Source organism: Paramisgurnus dabryanus, chromosome 4, assembly GCF_030506205.2.
Source record: "Paramisgurnus dabryanus chromosome 4, PD_genome_1.1, whole genome shotgun sequence".
NCBI lineage: Eukaryota > Metazoa > Chordata > Actinopteri > Cypriniformes > Cobitidae > Paramisgurnus > Paramisgurnus dabryanus.
Window position 1 is genome coordinate 11,075,886 of NC_133340.1, and position 21,712 is coordinate 11,097,597.

The 21,712-nt window shown below is 35.1% G+C and overlaps 1 protein-coding gene across 3 annotated transcripts in view; it reads right to left on the reverse strand.

Annotated features, from left to right (window-relative positions):
- Positions 1-246: 246 nt before the first annotated feature.
- The window catches only part of LOC135786218 (uncharacterized), a 55,770-nt gene continuing 34,304 nt past the window's right edge, over positions 247-21,712 (reverse strand). For 2 of the 3 annotated variants that reach the window (XM_065295885.2, XM_065295883.2), the window contains exon 9: positions 247-2,273. In XM_065295885.2, the coding sequence (XP_065151957.1) occupies positions 2,197-2,273 (77 nt within the window). In that variant the 3' untranslated portion in view covers positions 247-2,196. Of the gene's footprint in view, positions 2,274-17,658; positions 17,743-21,712 lie in introns of all 3 variants that reach the window. The other variant, XM_065295884.2, reaches the window with a different exon arrangement.

A 21,712-nucleotide genomic window follows, 5' to 3' on the forward strand; every position in this document is an offset into this window, starting at 1 on the left:
ATAAAGGGTAAATATTTTACAGACCACATGCTGGGTTAAAAATGACCTCATGCTGGGTTAAAAATTACCAAATGTTGGGTTGTTGTTATCCAGGGGCGTAACTATCGGTAAGCAGGGTAAGCGTTGCTTACGGGCCCGGACCAATCAGGGGCCAGCCCAATCTGAAAGAATTTGATTGACAGTCGGAATTTGATCACATATTCGTTGCTATCCGCTGTTCCCAGGCTTTCTCACGGGTTTTAGGCTGAAGGTCTCGCTCTGCTCTTGCCAGTGTACCAGCTGCGCTTGTGCGCGTGCACTCGCTGCGCTGGTGCGTGTGCACTGAAGTGAAGGGAATAATGTGTTTCCATTCATTATAGGGCATACTCACCAACGCAAGTTTAACGATTTGCGCGAACAGATTACATACAAAGTCAATGCAAAGACGCAACCAGGTGCGTTCTCACAGGGCGATGCAAATGACACGAATTGGGCGGCGCAATTGCCGCGAAAACATGCGCTTTCCCCTTTAAACGCGTCTTCGCGCAAGTTCACACAGGATAATTTGACATTGTAGAGGAGAGAGAGAGCGAGCGAGAGAGAGAGAGAGAGAGAGAGAGAGAGAGGTAAGAATGGTGCCCACGTCGAGAAAACTTAATAGAAGACTAGAATTAAAGTATTTGTCACTCACATTTAATTACAGTATGTTAACTGGATAACACTGGATATAACTCATTGTATAGGCATAGTTTAATAAAATAATGTATTTTGATTACACAAATCAAACCAAACTATATTTGGTTTTGTTTTAGCTGCTGACCAGCATAGGGAATCTCTATGGCTAATTTATAAGACATGTAAGAGTCTTTTTGGGTATCTTATGCCTAGAATTATTCAAGGAGGTTAATTCTTTTGACTCCCTTTAAAGTTTGATCAATTGTGCATAATGACATGTGGAACAAATGGATATAGGGTGTCAAACTCATAGATTTGCATCATTTAAAATTCAGATGCTCTTTTTAAAATATTTGGGGTCAACCTCTGGCACAGCTTTAAAGCTGAAACTTATCAAATCCTATCAGAGGTCCAGAATGTCACTGAAACACACCAGTGGCTTTGCTGTCATCAGTATTAAACATGTTACCCATCGAAGTACCCCTCCCCGCAGAGCCCCCCCACATAATAAATCCCAATTTAACCCCTGAATGTAAGTGAGCATCTTTTTTATGTATTTAGACCTAGGTGTATGTGTGTGTGTAGTCATAGCAGTGAGTAACAAAATGTTATAGTGTGGTGTCACCAGCAGTGTTGTTTGGTGCGCTGTCACCGATGTTATGTTTTTGTTGTGGTGCGCGTAGGCTATTTCTGATTTTGTCAGTCATCTCATGTCTCTATGATCCTGTCCTATCCCATTCATTGTAGCCTGCTTGTGGACATTGCGTCATCACGTGTTGTAGTAAAGGGCCCGCCTTGATAATCCTGCTTAGGGGCCCCGTGTTGGCTCGTTACGCTACTGTTGTTATCCAACCATGGGGTCTAATAACCCAGCAGTTAGGTTAAAACAACCACGCATTGGGTCAATTTTAGCCATTTGTAGAGTGGATGAATGCTATTTCTTAAGAATTATGATGACTTAATTTGATTGCAATTACAAGAATGGAAGGCAGAAACAATTTATTTCACACAGTTTCAGAAAACTTTGAATTTACTAACAAGTACAGTATAGTGAGTGAAGGTTTTTTAACATACAGTAGGCTGTATACAGTACCATTATACCACCTTTACAGTATTTATAACATACAACAGAGAAACTGTATACTGTAGGTCCACTTTACATAATCTGAAAATGCAATTCTGTTTGTAATTTTCTATTTAATTGAATGTAATGAAGAATGTTTTAGTAAATGAAATGAAATAAATTATTTAAGGCTCCATAAATTAAATGTTAAATAGTTACATTATATGTTTAATTTTACAATCATGTGTTAATTACAAAATATTTTGTCATAAAGACATACTTTTAAAAACAATGTTTCATGGTTATAATGATATGCATTTCCACTGTGCTGAGGCAGAAAGTTAATTGTAGGATGTTCAAAACATTTCATTATTGAGAAAAATTACAACACAATGTCATGCTATTACAACATAACTGAGTAAAAAAATAAATGTGTTACTTATACAAATGTGACTCACAAGAAGTTTTTAAGTACATAATCATTTTGTTTGAGTTGACAATACATCAGACCCTAATGTACAGGTTTGAACAAAGTCCATTAATCCAGTTGAGAGATCTGGAAAACAAAGCATTTAATTATTTTGTCAGTTTAACTGCACTATTCATAATATGTGAATCATAATATGTGATCCTGGACCACAAAACCAGTCTTAAGTAGCATGGGTATATTTGTAGCAATAGCCCAAAATACATTCAACATACATTTTTTTCTTTTATGCCAAAAAATCACTAAGATATTATGTAAAGATCATGATGATCCATAAAGATATTTTGCACATTTTCTATATATCAAAAACTTTATTTTTGTGAGTGGATGCAGTGCTAAGGACTTTATTTGGACAACTCTAAAATGATAGTTTACTCAAAAATTTAAATTCTGTCATCACTTGAAGATCAGCAAATTTCTTTGTTCTGCTGAACACAAAGAAATATATTTTGAGCAATGTTTGCTCCCAAACCATTATTAAGCACCATTGACATCCATAGTATTTTTCTTTCCTACCAAGTCAGTTTTGCTCCTGTTTCCTGCTTGTTTATAAATCTATTTCTTTGTGTTCAGGAAAAGAAATGTATATAGGTTTGTAACAACTTGAGGGTCAGTAAATAATGACAGACATTTTATTTAAGGGTGAATTATCCCTTTAAGGGCGATTTTCTCAATTTTTTGAAATTTTTGTACCCTCAGATTCCAGATTTTAAAATTCACTAGTCAACATTTAACGTGGATCAAAACCTTTCATAAAAGTGCTGCACAACACCTGTTCTTGTCTTTGATTACAACTTTGATGAACTTTTTGATCCACTTCAAACGTTCACTAGTGTATATGTATCTTGGCTAAATGTTGTCTTATCCTAACAAACCATACATCCATGGAAAGTTTAGTTATTCAACTTTCAGATTATGTATAAATCAAAGCTTTTGTTGTCCATGGTCACACAATAATTTATGAAATAAAGATATAACAGATATAACACAAATACATCAAAGCCACTTCCTCCCATGAGTTGTAAAGTCAGCTTGTATTCTTATCCACCTTTAATTTATGTTCATGATGAAAAGCCATATTTAAGTGTCATGGTATACACCAGATATAGTTTGTCAGTATGCTATAAGTTCAAAATGTCCAGAGAATTCAACAGACATTGACTGAAAAGTGATATGTTCATATTTCCTTCAGTATTTAAGGTTGCTCAAGCTAGCATAGATAGGCATTTGCATTAAACCCCTTACGAAGTATACTTCAAGTTTATTTTATTAAGTATACTTAAGTAATGTTGGAGTATAGTTTTAAGTATACTTTATGTAGTAAGTGTACTAACATTTATGTTCTAGTAGTATACTTGTAAGTGTACTGCTTGAATACCGCTTGGGACTAAATTGGCCCACTTTTAGTATATAGAAGTATACTTCTAAGTGTACTATAAGTGCAAGAGTAGTCAACTTTAAGTGTACAACTAGTGCACAATTAGTTCTTTATTTGTACTGCAAGTGAACTCATGAGTATACTAGTAGTTTTCTAGACTTATACTTCAAGGGCTCTATCTTACACCCCGCGCAATGCAGCGCAATGCGCGACGCAAGTGTCTTTCGCTAGTTTCCACCCTAATTTTCACGTTTAGCGCCGCGTTGTTTAAATAGCAAATGCATTTGCGCCCCCTTTTGCGCCCATGGGCATTCTGGACTAAAAACGAGGTGTGTTCAGGCGCATTGTTGGCGCGTTGCTATTTTGAGGCAATGGTGCAATATGTTTTATGTTATTTAAAGAGCGCATTAGTAAAATGCGCCTATAAACGGGAGGACAACGCAGGTTTGCTTATCACAAAGTACATGAATGCGCAGCAGCACAAAAATGCTTTTAAATATGAAAGATTAAAGGATTGAATGTAAAAGATTATTATTGAGTCTCTTGGACATAAATGAGGAGTAATTATGAGACGTTAAAGGCGCAAAGAGCTGCTTCACCTGCAGCCTGGTAAGTAAATAAATGCTTTGCTTTAAACAAACGCATCTGTTTTTAAATGTTTTTTTAATGCTACCTCACGGATTTATTGTATATGATGACTCTGTACCTGCGGATATGGTGAGATGAGAAACATTTTTAAGTAATGCTTAAAAAAACTCTTTGCTAAAAAAACGCTGTCCAAAGTGCTGAAATGTGAGGAGAGCCGTAAATTCTTTATCTCCTGTTTGTTACAAATAAAGTATTTTTAGAGTACAAACCTTATCTTACATACTTGTAAATTATGTTTTGATGATATTGGATAGCCATACATTTGAAGCAATTAAAAGCCTGCTTTTTTACTTCCATGACTAAAAGAAAACGGGTTTTAAAAGTTTTTAATAAAAAAATAACAATTTCAATACAAGTGAAAAACAACACAATTATTTAACATTAATCTTAAACTGGGGATCTTCTTCCTCCGCTTAGTTTTTCAGTTTACAAAGTCCGTCATCTAAATAGGGATAAGAGATAGCGCCAGCGCAACTTGCCTTTAAAGGGGATGAGAGCTGAGTCTCTCATTGGTTTACTGCACGTTACGCCCAAAATACTCCCATTACAACAGGACCAACCCTTTTCGACCATGCGCTCGGCGCACAAACCATTTTTCCCGTCGTTAAATTAGCAAAAGTGGATTCGGACACGCCCATTTAGACGTTGCGCTGTGCGCTTTAGACAATGCGCTTAGATCGTTAAAATAGGGCCCCAAGTGTGCATGCAAATGTTCTGTTAGTGTGCTCTTAGTAAACTAGTAGGTTACTTATTGTGTGCTGCAGGTATACTTCCAAGTGTTCTTTTAATATACTTTTAGTTAACTAGTAGTTTACTAGTCATATACTGAAAGTGTACATGCAAGTGTTCTGTTAGTGTACTCTTAGTAAACTAGTAGGTTACTTATTGTGTGCTGCTTGTGTAACAAAGCACTTTGACACTAAGGATCCATCTGCAGGTTTTTATTAAACACACTCATATTCCAACAGGCAAGGTCAAACAACAGCAAACACAGCAATGTAGGGCAGGCAAATCTCGTAGTCATGAAACAGGCAAAAGGGTCAGGGCAGTCAACAAACATACTCATAAACCAGGTAAAACAGATCAAGATCAATAAATACAGATAGATATGCAGGCAGGCAAACCGCTCAGCAATGATAGCCGGTACAAATCAAGACTTTGCACTGACTGAATGTTTCCAGAGAGTTTATATAGGCTATCCAATGAGTTTCAGGTGGCAGACTAATCAGTCCAGGCATGCAGGATTATGGGAAATGGAGTCCAGAAAGAAAGTTAATATTCAGGGGGTTCAGCCATATTATATAGATATACAACCTCAAATCAGAAAAAGTTGGGACACTGTAGAAATTGTGAGTAAAAAAGGAATGGAATAATTTTCAAATCTCATAAACTTATATTTTATTTACAATAGAATATAGATAACATATCAAATGTTGAAAGTGAGACATTTTGAAATGTCATGCCAAATATTGGCTCAATTTGGATTTTATGAGAGCTACTCATTCAAAAAAAGTTGGGACAGGTAGCAATAAGAGTATTAAAGTTAAATGTACATATAAGGAACAACTGAAGGACCAATTTGCAGCTTAATTGGCAACATGATTGGGTATAAAAAGTGTGGCAGTGTCTCTCAGAAGTCAAGATGGGCAGAGATAGTCTATATTCTATTGTGAATAAAATATAAGTTTATGAGATTTGTAAATTATTCCATTCCTTTTTACTCACAATTTCTACAGTGTCCCATTATTTATTATTTTTGTTTGAAAAAAAGCTCACTGATAGCACACGAAATATTAAGCTTCAAATTGAAAGTACAATTAAAAAGTACAAGTATAAAAATTAATACACAGGAACATTGTATTGTACTTTAAGTGCAATATATTTATATTTATAGTATGATGTTAAGTTCATTTAAAGTAAAGTTAAGTAGTAAACTACTAGTTAACTAAAAGTATAGTAAAAGAAAACTCGCAAGTATACCTGCAGCACACAATTAGTAACTTACTAGTTTACTAAGAGTACACTAACAGAACAATTGCATGTACACTTTCAGTATGAGTACACTAGTTAACTAAAAGTATAGTAAAAGAATACTTGCAAGTATACCTGCAGCACAAAATTAATAACTTACTAGTTTACTAACACTCAAGATTCTCCATAAAGATAATATACATTTGTACACTACATATACTTTCAAAATTTACTTAAAATATACTGTTTCTAAAGGATGCTAAATAATTTCTTTTATAAATATGCTGTCAGTGCATTATTATAATGATAACTTTAACAGATAAAGTATACCTAAAATAAACTTTAAAATAAGTTTAAATTAGTATACTTTAAAAATTGCACAGAACTTTAACTCCAAGTATATTTTTTAAGTATACTTTTAGAAAATATACTAAATTATAATTATTTTGAAATATGTTAAAAGTTTAATTGTAAGCAAATATGTTGTAAGCATACTTTCAATATATTCAAATATGGTAAATTTCTTTCTAAGTATATTTGTAATGTACTATTGCAAAGTTAAATATACTTGAAATACAATAAATGTCAGTAAACAAGTATAGGCCAAATATACTTAGACATTTCGGTCAGTATAGGTCAAGTATACTTTAGTACAATTTAAGTATATTTCTGAGAAGTACCTAAAGTACATTTTAGAAGAGTACATAAAAAGTAAACTGAAAGTATACTTTCTTATTTTAAGTTTAGAAGAAGTATACTTATAGCACACTTCAATAAACTTCTTTTTCGTAAGGGACATGATAAACAGCCACTTACTGTAATTATCAAAAACTGAAAAGCTGCTTATGTGTACTCTCTTTACAGGTTGCTTACAAAGGCAAGAGTGAACCATATTCAATAGACTGGTTAGCTAGAGGTGGGGTACACAGTAAACTGAGCCTAAGATAACAATCTTGTGACTCCCCTTAAGCAGGGAAAGAAAATCAGGTAGCTGAAAGACTACACATTCCTTAAAGGATTTATAAAGACTAGACTGAATCAAGGGACTAATCTAAGAGCCCCAATCTGTTAAATTGAGGTAAAATCTCCAATTATATCAGAGCTGTTAGGGCAGGTTTGTTGACTCAGATCTTAATGCTTTAGTTTCTTTAGGTTTAAAAAAAGTTAATTGACTTATTGGATTGATTAAAATACATTAATATCTTACATTAATAGTTCTTTATCAACTTTATAAGTGTCTTTTCCTTTAGAAACCATTCAAGAGAAGAATGTTCCAAAATGTAAATCATTAAGTTCCAAACTCCATTTGAGTTACAAAATTAACGTTAAGATGCAGCAATTTCTTATTTATGTTGTGCTATTTAATATATATCAGCCGTATTGATTGTCATTTTATATTATGCCACATAAGACTTGTGCTTCCAACATCGTTGTTTCACTTAGAGCCAATGCTCTCTTATTAAGTCTTTCCTTACAAAAGCCTATAAAAGTGTCTGTGTTGGTTGATCTGTCAGTCCTGGTTTGTGGAATGTGACTCTGAAACCCAGGGCAGATACGGGGAAGGGATCGGTCTTTCAGCAATGGCCTGATCACAGTCAGACCTGTGAAGCCGTTGCTTTAAGACACATGCTGGGAAAAGAAATCTGAATTACATAGAACCATCCCTGTTCTTTTTAATGGAAAACCTATATAAGACAAATATAGGAAACTTATCTCTGACTATTAGACTGGCTGTTTGTCTTTGCAGCTATAGGTTATGGTTGTATTAGCAATCAAGGCAGCTTATCTTAACTATAAAAACTTCCCAAAAAATGTAAAGACATTTTGTCCTGCATGTTAGCACCAAAGACCTAATGTGACTTTAAAAAAAATATATTTAGAGAATATCCCAAAGATATTAAATATCCCAAAGATAATTTTTTGCCTTTATTTGACAGACAATATTTGAGGAGACGACAGGAAAGTACTGGGTGGAGAGAGGGGTATGGGATCGGCAAAAGACCTCAAGCCGGGATTCGATCTCGGGAACTGGCCACTACACTATCGGCTACAACAGATTACATTATTTTTTGTTGAAATAACAGTAAAACATATTTATTGGTAAATAATGGTGAATGCATCTTATTCAATATAAATTTGGTTTTTATAAAATGTATATAAATATGTTTTTTATCAAATGTATTTGTTTTAATACTTTAACATTAACATATTAAGATATAATAAGTTAAGGTGATCATCCACACCTGTGGACATTTTTATAAACTTGAAGGAAAATACTTTTTACTTGGGACGAAACAATACGAAATACTTGGGATCGGTTGGTTTAATAGAGCTGTTTAAATAAGAAGCATGATTATTTATAACATTTTATCTTAAATATTTTTATTTTTGAGAAAAGCTCTAGCTTAACTTGTTTGTTGATGCCACTTGGTTCTAATGTAATCCAATTTTAAGGGTGGCTTAGATTTACAAATATTTGTATCACAAAAAGGTGCCTTTTGGGCAGTATATAAAATTTTGGTATTATATATCAATCAAACAATTCTATCGGTATGATCTGATATCATCCTTCTTTTTTTGCAACAGAAGCTCTGCCATTTCAATTCAGAAGTACTGAGATCTGACAGATGGAACTAAGACATCATTAAATGTTCCCTTCTGGGCACTTCTGTTTGTCTAGACATACCTGACCAGACTTCAGTGGTGGTCAAGAAACTTCATGCGGTTGTTCTGAACAGCTGGTGGGTGTTTAATTGCATGTAGTGTGCTAAAGAAGTACAACCTTGCTTGTGTTAAAAAGGTCTCGGCCTATTCTGGCTACATTGTAAGCTAAACAATGTCTTCACTAATAAAAATGCGCAAAAAGAAAGGCTAGGCTTTCCAAGATTAAAGTTGGATTTGCCTTTGCAAATACACATTAGCAATACTAACAAAAAGACAGCAACAAAGTTTTGCCTAGTTGTCACCAAACTTAAAGCATCAAGAAAATCTACTACTATAAAAGTTCTTATTACAGGAATTTATTAAGCTCATTCTAAAACAAAAACCACTTGATATACACAAAAATCTTAAGAAAAATCGCAGAATTTTTAAAGTCTTCATGTATGTTTGCAATGAACTAATTATCACTTTACTTTAAAGACTTCACTGCTTGTAAAGTAACCCATGCAAATATACTTACTGAAAGCTTCCATCATTAAAAGTGTGAGTAGCACAGATGGTTAAAAAAAGCTCATCCAAAAGGACAGATGGAGTAGGGGAAAATATAGATGAACTTTAGGTTTGACCAACACTGTGTGACAATAACCCAGGAAGCAACTAGTGCCAACATTCTTCTTTTATGGTTTTAGTTAGCTGATGGTATTTCCATTATCCAGTTGAACAATAAAAAAAATAGTAATTTGTATGTTTGAGAACCAAGCCAATCCCCCCACAAAATGTTTGCACACTGTTGCCCACAAACACAATTAAGCTTGACATTCTGTGTGTGATTATTTTATTTTTGGTTTAAAACTACATGTTTTGGGGAGTGTGCTTGTCTGTATTTTGTTGATGTAAAGTGGTTATTTCGTACATGCATGCTTCCATAGTTTGTAAAAAAACAAAGCAAAAAAATTAAAGAATGTCTGGTGTTTCAACAAGCGAGAATGAGCATCAAGTTTTCTGCCTCCCAACTGTGAAGGAATAGAAGCCATTGGCTAAGCACAGGCATATTGCATTTCTTTGATCCTGTTCTGCAAAAATAGCTGCAAACAAGTAAGGTGTAAGGATTTACAGCAAGATCAACAGAGGCATACGTCAGGGGTATTTAAACTTTATGATGCCAAGGACCCCCAAATATGATGAAACAAATTTTGTTGGATATATAAACAAGAAGAGATACATTTTCAATTCAAATGTATTTGTACTACAGCAACTTTGATAATAAATCTTGTTTTCTAGCAGCTTTACAATGAATCCTGCCTTATAAACTGCAATAAGTTAGATAAAAGAGACTTTAGTAAGAAAAACACACGAGAAAGATACACAGCAAATATAAATAATTCTGAAATCTATGTAGCAAGAAAATTAGAGATAAACACCTAATAAATACATAAAAAATATTCTTTGGCTTTTTTCTCTCAGAAATTTTCTCGGGACCCCTAGAAACTCCTGGAGTCCCATCTTTTTCAGTTTGAAAAACTCTGCCCTATGTGAAACAAACAGATGATAAGGTGCTGCACTATACACTACAGCATTTTTGTTTTAAAATGAAAATGATCCTCATCTATACTGCCATTTCAGAAAAGATCTCCGTCCACACTATACACTACCGTAAACACATGAAATATGACCATTCATGACTATTCACACGAACAAGTATCAAGCATAAGCATTCTATTACCTGGTTTAACTGCATTAACCTGATTAACCTGAATATCGAAGAGTTTGTTTAATGACTTTACAACACTACCCCAGAAGTGTCTTTCCACCTGCAAATTTAGAATTCAAAATAACTTTACAGATTGTGACAACCAAACATGTATAACCTTATATTTTTTTATTTAATCATGGAAACAAATGACTGATAACAATAATCTAACTTCAACAGTGGCCTAGAATTAACCTCTGTGTATTCCAGTACAATTGCTTCACCAGCATTTCAATGGAAACTTATTTCTAACATGGTGTAATAGCATGTTTCCGTTCATGTTGCAATTACTCAGTAAAAGCCGTAAAATGCATCTTCACTAAAAGGAAAGCTCACCCCTAACATTATCCTTAGCTTACTTAACATTTGCAGTGTTGCGCTTACCAGAAGACAACACCTGGTACTGATCTGAGTTACACCTGGCCATGTGAGATGTTCAAGCCCCCTAACCACATCAAAACGCAGGTAGAATGTAACAGACATATACATTGCTACAACTAATTTCTCACCAAAGCACAATGTCTTATACTTTTCAGGCCTGGGCTAGAGTCAGACTGTTATTGTGAAACTAGAACTTTGTCATTAAAAACGGTGGAGAGGCCATTCCTGAAAAGTTTTTGATCTTTTAGACTTTTTTAAAGTCAATCATTAGCAATAAAATTTGTGTATAATCTCTGTTTAACACCCCATGAAAGGGCTTTGATTAAGTGTTTGTAGATGTTCTGCAGATGTGTCCTGAACTTGGGCATCTATTCAAAAGCATAGCAAGAGCAACTGCTGTTTGCTGTGTGAAATACTGCTGCCTGATTACTAGAATTGTGTCTCTTATGATTAGACCAAATGGCATGAGGTTGAAAAATTATGTATGTAGATAGCTAAAGCAAAAATGAGTCCTAACAAATTTCCTTAACCTGAAAATGGAGCCTCCAACAATAGTCGAGAACCACATGAAAACATGCTTTATTATTGGAAAATAATACTGGGTCTCTGGCTAATTATGCTGCTTTATGAAAAGACATGACCATTATCTCCTAAAATGAAATTTAATCTTTTAAGTGTAGGCCTCCTTCTGCTTACAATACATTCTATGAGTAACTTACAGCAATTTTAAAAGAATGTAATCTTTTTAAAAAGATGTAAATTTGAATTGGGAAGATAAATTAAAGAGGAAAAAATTGAAATTCTTGCAAGGGTTTAAGTCTTGTAATTTCCATTGTACAATGGGTGTACCCCAAGGATCAGTACTAGGTCCCTTACTATTTAGTTTGTATATTAATGATCTCCAGCAACAGTGTGAAGGGATACAAGTACAAATGTATGCTGATGATACTGTTATCTTTAGACATGCGAAAAGAGCAGATATAGCAGCTGAGAAGTTAAAAGCTGCTATAGAAAGGATTTCATAGTGGCTGGAACAGTCATTTCTTAGCTTAAACATCAGTAAAACAAAAGGAATTTTTTCCTCAAAACAAACGTTAAATCTCCTGATGTTGATACAGTATATCTATTAATGGTGAAAAGATAGAAATAGTAAATGAGCTCAATTATCTTGGTATTATATTGGACTCAAATCTCAATTTAAAAAAAAAACATTTAAAGAAAATGGTAAGAAATATTAAACACAATTATGGCAAACTTTATACAAATTAGACAGTGTCTTTTTTGATGTAGCTAAGAGTCTTATGCATGCTACAATCTTTTCTCACGTTTTATGTTTGACATATTGGGGTCAAGCTGGTGAAACTGTTTTTAAACCCTTAAAATCACTATATAAACAGACATTAAATTTTTTTGATAAAAAACCTAATAATTTTCATTCTTGTAGGATCATAGAGAAACATAATTTTTTAAACTTTGACAATTTTAGAATTTTTTCAAGTTTGTGTAAGTTTCATACAATCATAAAAAATTGTATGGCTTCTTCTGTATTAAGTGACTCTATTCATCTTCGCTGTGAAACCTTTGTGAGATATATCACTTTCTGGTTCCCTTTTGTTGTTCCGCATTTAAGGACAATCGTCTTTCGCATTGAAAGCCACTAAACAGTGGAATGCCCTACCAGAGAATATTAAAGGGTGTAAAGCTCATGGTCTTTTTAAACTGAAGTTAAAATCTTTTTTAAAATTGAATCAAATATGTAACCATTGATATTGTTGTAGTTAAATTGATTGACTGATCTGTTTATTTATGTTTTATGGCCCTAACAGTATGTGTGTATGTATGTATTTATTGCATGTGAACATAAATATTGTCTGTGTAATGTTATCCTAGCGTTGACCTGGATGACTACGGATGAAATTAGCCATTGGCTTAATACATGAAATGGAAATTTTATGTTAAAAATTGTGCATGGTCCCATTATAAATAAATAAAAACAAACAAACAAACTCTTATCTTTGACCTTATTCAAGTTTATCTCTTCAGTGCATCATATTCAAACCAGCTGGATTGAATGTGATGTTGTTTCTCTGTATCCTCTCACTGTTGCTTTTTAGTGATCAAAAGTTTACACACTAAATTTGTATATGAACTAAACAAGTCAACTGCTATCCACGTTTTTTTTTTTTTTTTTGGATGGAAATGTGGGCACAACCAACTTTGACCTCTTTTGTGTAAGACTTCCGGTGAGCCACTAAAGGCTAATTGTAGTCATATGCGAGTGACAGTGGGGGTGGGGGGATGGGGGCGTTTTGACTGGCTAGTTAATGTTTATTATGAAATTTTCTTTTGAGACCACAATCCACGTATCAGAGCTGAATGTGGATGTGGTGCACCCATGATCAACATCCACACATCCATCCATTAAAATCTTTCATAGAAACTGCCAATAAACAATGAATACAGTAATTGCTCAAAAACAACTAATATTATGCTGATAAAAATATGCTGATTTAGCTGGTTTATTTAATTCTGCTATTATATGTTACTACAAAAAATGTTTTTTTCTACAAAACAAATTACAGTACAGAATATATACAACATAAACTGCTTATTAGTTTATAAAAGTTCTTAATGTTTTGCACGTATTTGTGTTATGTTTTAAATGAAAAAGCAAATAATTTCCTAAATTTCCAGGCCATGGGCCAGATTTACTAACAGCTTGCGCCAATATAAACCATCATTTTGGCGTTAAATAACGACTGTTGGGATTTACTAAAGACGCGCAGTGGATATTTAGTCCTGAAAAGGTGTGGTCTAGTTATTTTTGCGAGTGACCTTATTGCATATGTAGTTCTAGGAGTTTCCTCTTACAGACACAAAATCAGAGGCGCACCTTGTCAACAGGCAAGGCAGGCAACTGCTTGGAGCCCTGAGCCACTAGAGGGCCCCCGAGTTTGTTTCTCGGATGGCCAGCTACACCCGTTAGATGAACATAGATACTCAACATGACTGCATATCAAAATTCCGATTGGATGGAATGTTGATTGACATTGGCTTAGCCCAGTCAAAATCCAACCCAGGTGGATAACTTGCCAGTTTCGAAAATGAACGTAGCGAATGGGTGACGTTGTATAGTTCTGTAGTGCTGTCGCAGTTGATCCATACGAATCACGACCCACGGTTTGACTTGCGATTGCCAGATTAATACGCAAATTTAAATAGGAAAAGTTTATCATTTGCACGTGTTTCAAAGGCTTGCAAATGCTAACACTCAAGTGATTTAAAACAATTTAACCGCAAAAAGGCGCTAAAGTGAGCAGCCTCGTACCCACATGTGGTTTAATGTGTACAGTCCAGCTCCAGTCAGGCACGTACCCAAGTTTAAATCTTTTGTGCCCCGGTGTAAATCTCAAGTTTAAATTTTAGCAGTTAACTAGAGTAATCCTTTACAAAGACAATCGCGGCAAAAACGGATTTATATGCAATGTAGTTACCAATTTACTCTTGTAAAAGCAACGAAGCAGTCGCAATGACGCGTACACGCACATATTCATGTCCGTGCGCGTCTTTGCGTTCATTCGCGCACAACCGCATTCAAAAGACGCCACGCGAGTGAGTTAGCTTATGAAAACATGACGAGACTAAAGGAAGTTTCTAAATAACAATGCAAATCCTATTTTGACTCGATCATTATTGGCTTCTGTAGATGGAAATCAGAAATGTTTTGTGCAAAGCAGGGAAAGGGAAGAAGAAAGGAGAGATGATGAGTTTAAGGGAGGTAAGACAAACTACATCCTCACCCTGTCAGGTCTCAAACATTATCAAACAAATCTCTGGAAAACCTCTTGTCAAGTCTATAGAATTGCATTGTTGCTTAGAAAATCAACAGATGTATGTGTTATACTGTTCTGTATTTTCAGATATGAAATTAATATTTAGTTTACTAATATTTAACTCTAGGACACTAACTTACATAACAGTTATCAGTAACTATGACTGAGATTATTTAGTATAGCAGTCATAAAATGACTGGTTTCTTAAAACATTCTTGTAAAAATAAGTTATTAATCATTGCTATCATTGTATAATGTAGAAAATATTTCTCTGCTGTCATTATTTCCAAACATTTTATGCCATTTATGCATCCAAACATGTTAATAATGTTAGGTATGATGAAGATTACACTTTTATATATGTATCTTTTGCAATAACTGCACTGTAGAATAGTGGGTTAAGCAAAGGACATTGTATAGAAATTTTGCACACTTCTTGCACACAGGGAATTTTCTGCTTGGGGCCCCCATAGACCCTAGAATCGCATCTGCTCAAAATTGATGGGAAGAGATGGTAACACTTTATTTCGATAGTCCACTTTAGACATTTTACTAATTATAAGAAACTTTGCAACTACATATCAACTACCAATCTTTAGAGAATTAGTAGACTGTCTGCTTAATATCTACTTACACTTTATTGTGATGATATCTCAACAGACATTTAACTGACTATAAGTATCTTTTCAGGTGCATGTCAACTTATTCCACTAACCCAAACCTCTTCCCTAACCCCAACCCTTACAGTCTACTAATACTCTAATGACAGTTAGTTGACGTATAGTATACTGAAAGGTAGTTGGCATGCATTTGCAAAGTTATTTATAGTTTGTAAAATGTCTAAAGTGGACTATCAAAATAAAGTGTAACCGAAGAGATTATTAAAATGATCAAGCAACGCGATTTACTAATGTTTGGCATTTGATATTACTGTTTTTGCACCATTATTTAACACCAAAAAAAAAAAACCATTTTAGCTTGAAATAGCTGCAATTGTAGCTGATAGAAAAGGGATCAGAGAGTGCATGGTACAAGGCAGATGACATGAAACAGTTTATGTGGAATGCCAGTCAGAGGATCATATTTATTTAAAAATATTGTTTACCAAGCCATTTTATTTTTGATGGAGGAAATAAAAGAGGTGTCACTAGGAGAAGTCACACAATCCCAGGTGTTTCAAAACTTATTGTAAACCTTCACTTTTGAATGTCCTATTGCTTCGATAGTTGTGATGTCCATGGTGCTAAACTCAAGCGCATCACAGTAGTAGATCACACTTAACTCATCAGCTCTGCTTATTGCATTGGTCATTATGGAAGTCAGTTGTTGCGTCTTTGTTATTTAATTTGTGCCTTTTTAGTAAATAACCCGCAAAAATTACCACTCCCATCTGTGCTTTTTTGGAATTGCACTCTCATGCTAATTTGCATGATTTATTGTAATTTATAGTAGTGCATCGAAGACCCGGCAACTCTGAGCAACAACACGAAATAATGGATTATATGATGTATCAGGCCGCTTCTTAATTTCATCCTCCCTTTGGGTTATGCATGCTGTAGTAAATATTTATCATAACTGTTTTAATCATGTTTTGTGCGTGCTCCCATGACAATGTAAACTGAAAAACGTCACATTACTTACTTCCACGTTCGCAAATAAAATGGATACACTTGCAAACTTCACACAGAAAGGCCTCCTTGCTCAGCAAGGACAGAAATGCGGAAACCTCTAATATATACATGCTATATCATAAGATACTATACATCTCTATTATTATTTAAAGGTACAGTATAATGATGATTTTGAATGAGAGGTTAAAGAGATAAAACTATTTTATAAGATAAAGCGTTGTCATATAACACTTTCTAAAGTATGCTATAAGTTGTGAAGCTCTGATGTAAGCACCATGAAGCACTGTTCTCCATTCCACACGACAGCATGTACTTAAATGATGATGAGGGTCTCTCATCAACTGTTACAAGTGATTTTTTTTTTACTGGAAGCTGCCAACAGAAATGAAACCTCAACCAGCTGTGCACAGGTGTTCATAAAACATTCTGACAGAGAGGATTACAACTCAAATATCTGATGATATGAGATCTGTAGCGGACATATGTGATTGAGCTCAGTGGATATGATGTGATGAGAGAGGAATTGTCCTCTTTTACACATCAACCTGTGCAATTTTGTAAATTTTAACATTATAACAAAAAATAAAATTATAATAAAACAGGCTATGTATATTAAATATATCTTGTTATATTATCTATTATTCTGCAGAACTAAATTATCTATTTATATTAACAAAGTACAGACAAAATACAACAATGATTACATTGAAAAGTACCAAAATTGCTTGCATTGTGCAACATTTAATCACGTTCTACAAGCAGGTTCCCTACTCATTCATGTCATGGAGGGAACATAGTGTGTTCCATACTGTTGAAAGACAGTATGGAACACTATGTTAACCCAAACGAAATACTAATGCACTTAAATTGTGTACTGTACTCTACCATCGTGTGTTGATATTTAGAAAGATTGTAATGTCTCAAATGGAAAACAAATTTACCAACCAGAAGTATAAGTGTTTTTTTTAGATGAGGCCTTTGTTTGGGGTGGTTCTCATGGTTCTCGCACATCGTTTTATATTTAATACATTTCTTTAAATGCATTTTATAAATTCCTTGTCTCCTAACTCCCCCATCTTAGTTATTCCTAAATAGTATGTACACATACTGTATTGTTATTTGAGCACCTTTCTCAAAATGCACTTTCTTTTATGTGATGTTCTGTGTTATGTCAGTGGTCTGACTCCTGGAAAACACTCACCATTGTAAAATGTTGAGGAGATGGTTTACCCTAAGGTAAAGTAGTCATCAAGAGAGATTTCAGTGAAATGCCCATTCTCATTGACTGAAACAGAGAGAAACAGAGGGTGAGGAAACTTAGAGGCCGTTCACACAATGTTTTCATTGGTTCGAACCCATGACCATTTGTGCTGCTAACGCATTGCTCTACCACTGAACACATTTTGGGGTACTTAAAATGCTAACTTTTTAAAAAAAGCAGGTTTTTGATATTGCCTCCTTGTCGTCTCCTTACAAAACGAAAATGCAAATCTGTGATAACGGTGACGTCATGTGTATATGTTCAGATTGTTGACATTCCAGAATATAACCGGCCTACAAGACTTTGTTTGTGCTGCTCAGAAAATACAGAGTTTATTAAAGGAGGGTGCATGATCTCTGGAAGTCAATAGGTGTGTTCGACATCGGCTGTGGCTGGATGTAACCGATCGGCGAGATTAGCCGCGTGCAGGCGGGGAGGAGCTGAAAACGGAGACGTGAAGTCGGACGCGCTGTGGTTCCCGTAGTTTGCGGCATTTACGTCAAGCATGGCTGATCACGTGCCTTTTGCTTGCTTAATCTCATGTGTGCGAATGGATAGGAATAATGATTCGGGAAAGACGAGGGGTGGCGGAATCTGCGTTTTTATTAATGACTCTTGGTGCAATAATTATACTATAAAAGACAGGGTGTGTAATCCTGATCTTGAACTAATTTGCATTAGTTTAAGACCCTTTTATTTACCTAGAGACTATGGGAACATCTTTATATGCTCTGTATACATCCCGCCTAGTGGGAACGCATCCAAAGCAGCTTCACGTGTGGCAGACTGTGTCCACCAGCAGCTAAAGAATAAACCAGACTCCCCTATATTTGTTCTCGGAGACTTCAATCATTGTAAATTAGAAATGGCTCTTCCCGGATTTCAGCAATATGTTAAAAACAGCACACGTAAGAATAGGACATTGGATAAATGTTATGGCAACATCAAAGATGCATATGCTGCTAGAATTAAACCCCCCCTCTCAAATTCAGATCATAATATCATTCATCTTATTCCCACCTTTAAGTGTGCCATTAAAAAAAGCAAACCTGTTTCAAAAACTATCAGTGTGTGGAAGGATGACAGCAAGGAGACGCTGAGTGGATGTTTCTTGGCCACAGATTGGGATGTCTTTTATCAGGACAACAATATTGACAATATTGCGGAAGTAATATCTGATTATATTCATTTTTGTGTCGACACTGTTGTGCCAAAAAAAACTATCACTATATTTTCAAATAATAAAGATTACATAACACCTGAAATTAAACATCTGATCAGGAGGAAAAAGCAAGCATTCTGGAACAATGATTTAATGGAACTGAGATCAATTCAAAAAGACCTAAGGAGAAAACTGAGAAAAGCTCGAGAGGAACACAGTGTACGAGTTAGGGAAGCCTTTTCAACCAATAATTCGAGGAAACTGTGGGACTTGGTGAAAGGAATGACTAATATGAACTCTGGTCCGAAGGGCGTAAATGTGTGGAATGAGTTGGACAAAGCTAATGATCTAAACATTTTTTATAAACGTTTTGATTTGAATTCAGAAACAAATGTGACCTGCTGCAAAGAACTGTCCATGTCAATAACATGTGACCTGATACAGGACAGAATAACAATTAACCCCAATGATGTCACTGCAGTGTTCAAAAAGCTGAACAGGAATAAGGCCAGTGGACCTGACGGTATTTCATCCTTCATTTTGAAAACATTCTCTGATGAGTTAACTCCTGCTTGGAGCCCTCTATTTCAACTTTCTGTAGATACATCTACCATCCCTACTATCTGGAAGACTTCTGTTGTTATTCCGGTACCTAAAAAATCCTGCCCTCAGCAAAATGATGATTATAGACCAGTAGCGCTGACCTCTATCGTAATGAAGTCATTAGAACGAATAATGGTCAGTAAATTGAGGAGTGAGGTACAGCATCTTTTGGACCCCTGCCAATTTGCCTATAACAATGGCAGAGGTACTGACGATGCATTAATTACAACTGTACATTCTGTCTTAAAGCACCTGGAAAATCCATCAGGTTATGTTCGATCATTATTTATGGACTTCAGTTCTGCATTTAATTGTATTCTTCCTCAGATAATGTTAGATAAATTACAACAGATGGAAGTGAACCCCTTCATTATTAGATGGTATGGTTCTTTCCTGACAGATAGGAAGCAGCAGGTGAGAGTCAATTCCACTCTGTCTAATTCTCTGAACATAAGTACAGGTGCCCCTCAAGGCTGTGTAAGCTCTCCTTTATTATTTATAATATACACAAATGACTGCAGAAATATTAATAGAGACAACTGTATTATAAAATTTTCAGATGATACGGCTATACTTAGCTTACTTACAAAAGACTCAGATATTAGTACCTATAAAAATGAGATAAAGGAGGTAGTGAAGTGGTGCAACAGGCATAACTTGCTCCTTAATGTAAATAAAACCAAGGAATTGATTTTTGACCCCAGGTCGATAGGGGATCACAGCACACTTCAAATTGAAGGTGTTCGTGTTGAGCAGGCTTACAACATACAAGTATTTAGGTGTACAATTGGATAATCAGTTGCAGTGGTCATTTCAAGTGGAGTATGTTTGTTCAAAGATATGTCAACGTCTATATTTTTTGAGACATCTCAGAGTTCATGGAGTGGGCAAGGATATTATGTTAGTGTTTTACAAGGCAGCTATTGAGTCCATTGTCCGGTATGGTATCGTGGCTTGGTTTGGTAACCTGTCCGTTAAATTAAAATCACAGCTACAAACATTGATAAAAAGGGCAGGGAAAATAATAGGGCAAATGCCACCGACAACTATAAATGAGCTCTTTGAGGAGGCGGTGAAGAAACAAGGTTTAAAAATCATCAATGACCCCAATCATGTCCTACATAATGAGTACGAGCTGATGCCTCTGGGTAGAAGGTACAGGTTACCAAACTGTAAACTTAATCGATATAAATTTTCATTTGTGCCACTTTCAATCAAATTAATAAATAACAACAGATAGGGGTGCGTGTGTATTAGCTGTATGTGATGTATGTATGATAAATTTTATTAAAGGAGATTGGATATAAAAGTAGAATAGGTTATGTCTTTGTAATTTTAGGGTACTGGTGTAATATATAGTAAGGTTTTTTGTATCTATGAGTGTATATGCTGTGTTTAAAGCTGTTATGGAATTGTGCAATCGGGTACTGTGCAATACAAATGCTAACTATTATAGTAAGTTGAACGGGACATGTGGAATTGTCAGGATGAGGTGGGATGGTGGGTGTGTTTTGTGTAGGTAAGGTGTGTTTTCTATCTCTTTTGTGTATGTATAAATGTATCGCTTTTTATTTCCTGATTGCCCAAGACAAATTTCTCCAATAGGAGACAATAAAGGCTAATCTAATCTAATCTAATCTAATCTAATCTAATCTAATCTAATCTAATCTAATCTAATCGTATTAAACATGATTGAAAAATGTAAACTACATAAAAAGTGAATTATACTGTTTTGAATGTCCGTGTATGAGCATGAGTGGAACTGAAGAGGCTTACAGCATCTGTTTTTACAAGAATAAAGTTCAAAATAAGCATAAATTATTTAAATACCAATGTAGTTGGGTCTACGTTTTTTATCCATTTTATTTTGATGAAGATGAAACAATATAACATCGCGACTACATGAAAATAGCTTTAACTGTTATAAAAATACAGATTTGTGAGCATTTGTGGAACTGAGGGCGTGAAAATAAGCACGAAACACACGTGATTGTTGTCATGTGGTGAATCTGACCAATGGTGAAACAGCTGTGTCGTCATTACAGCCCGTGCAGCTCCTCTTCGCAAACTGCGCTGGCTGACTCAGGCGGCTGATCTCGAATCGCTCTCGCGGTACTTAAAAACCACATGACACAGTCACGTGCCTGCAGCGTCAGCTTAAGTCGGACAAAAGTACTAACCGGAATGCACTGCTTTAAGTCAGCCGCCGATCGGTCTGCGCAGCGCTGC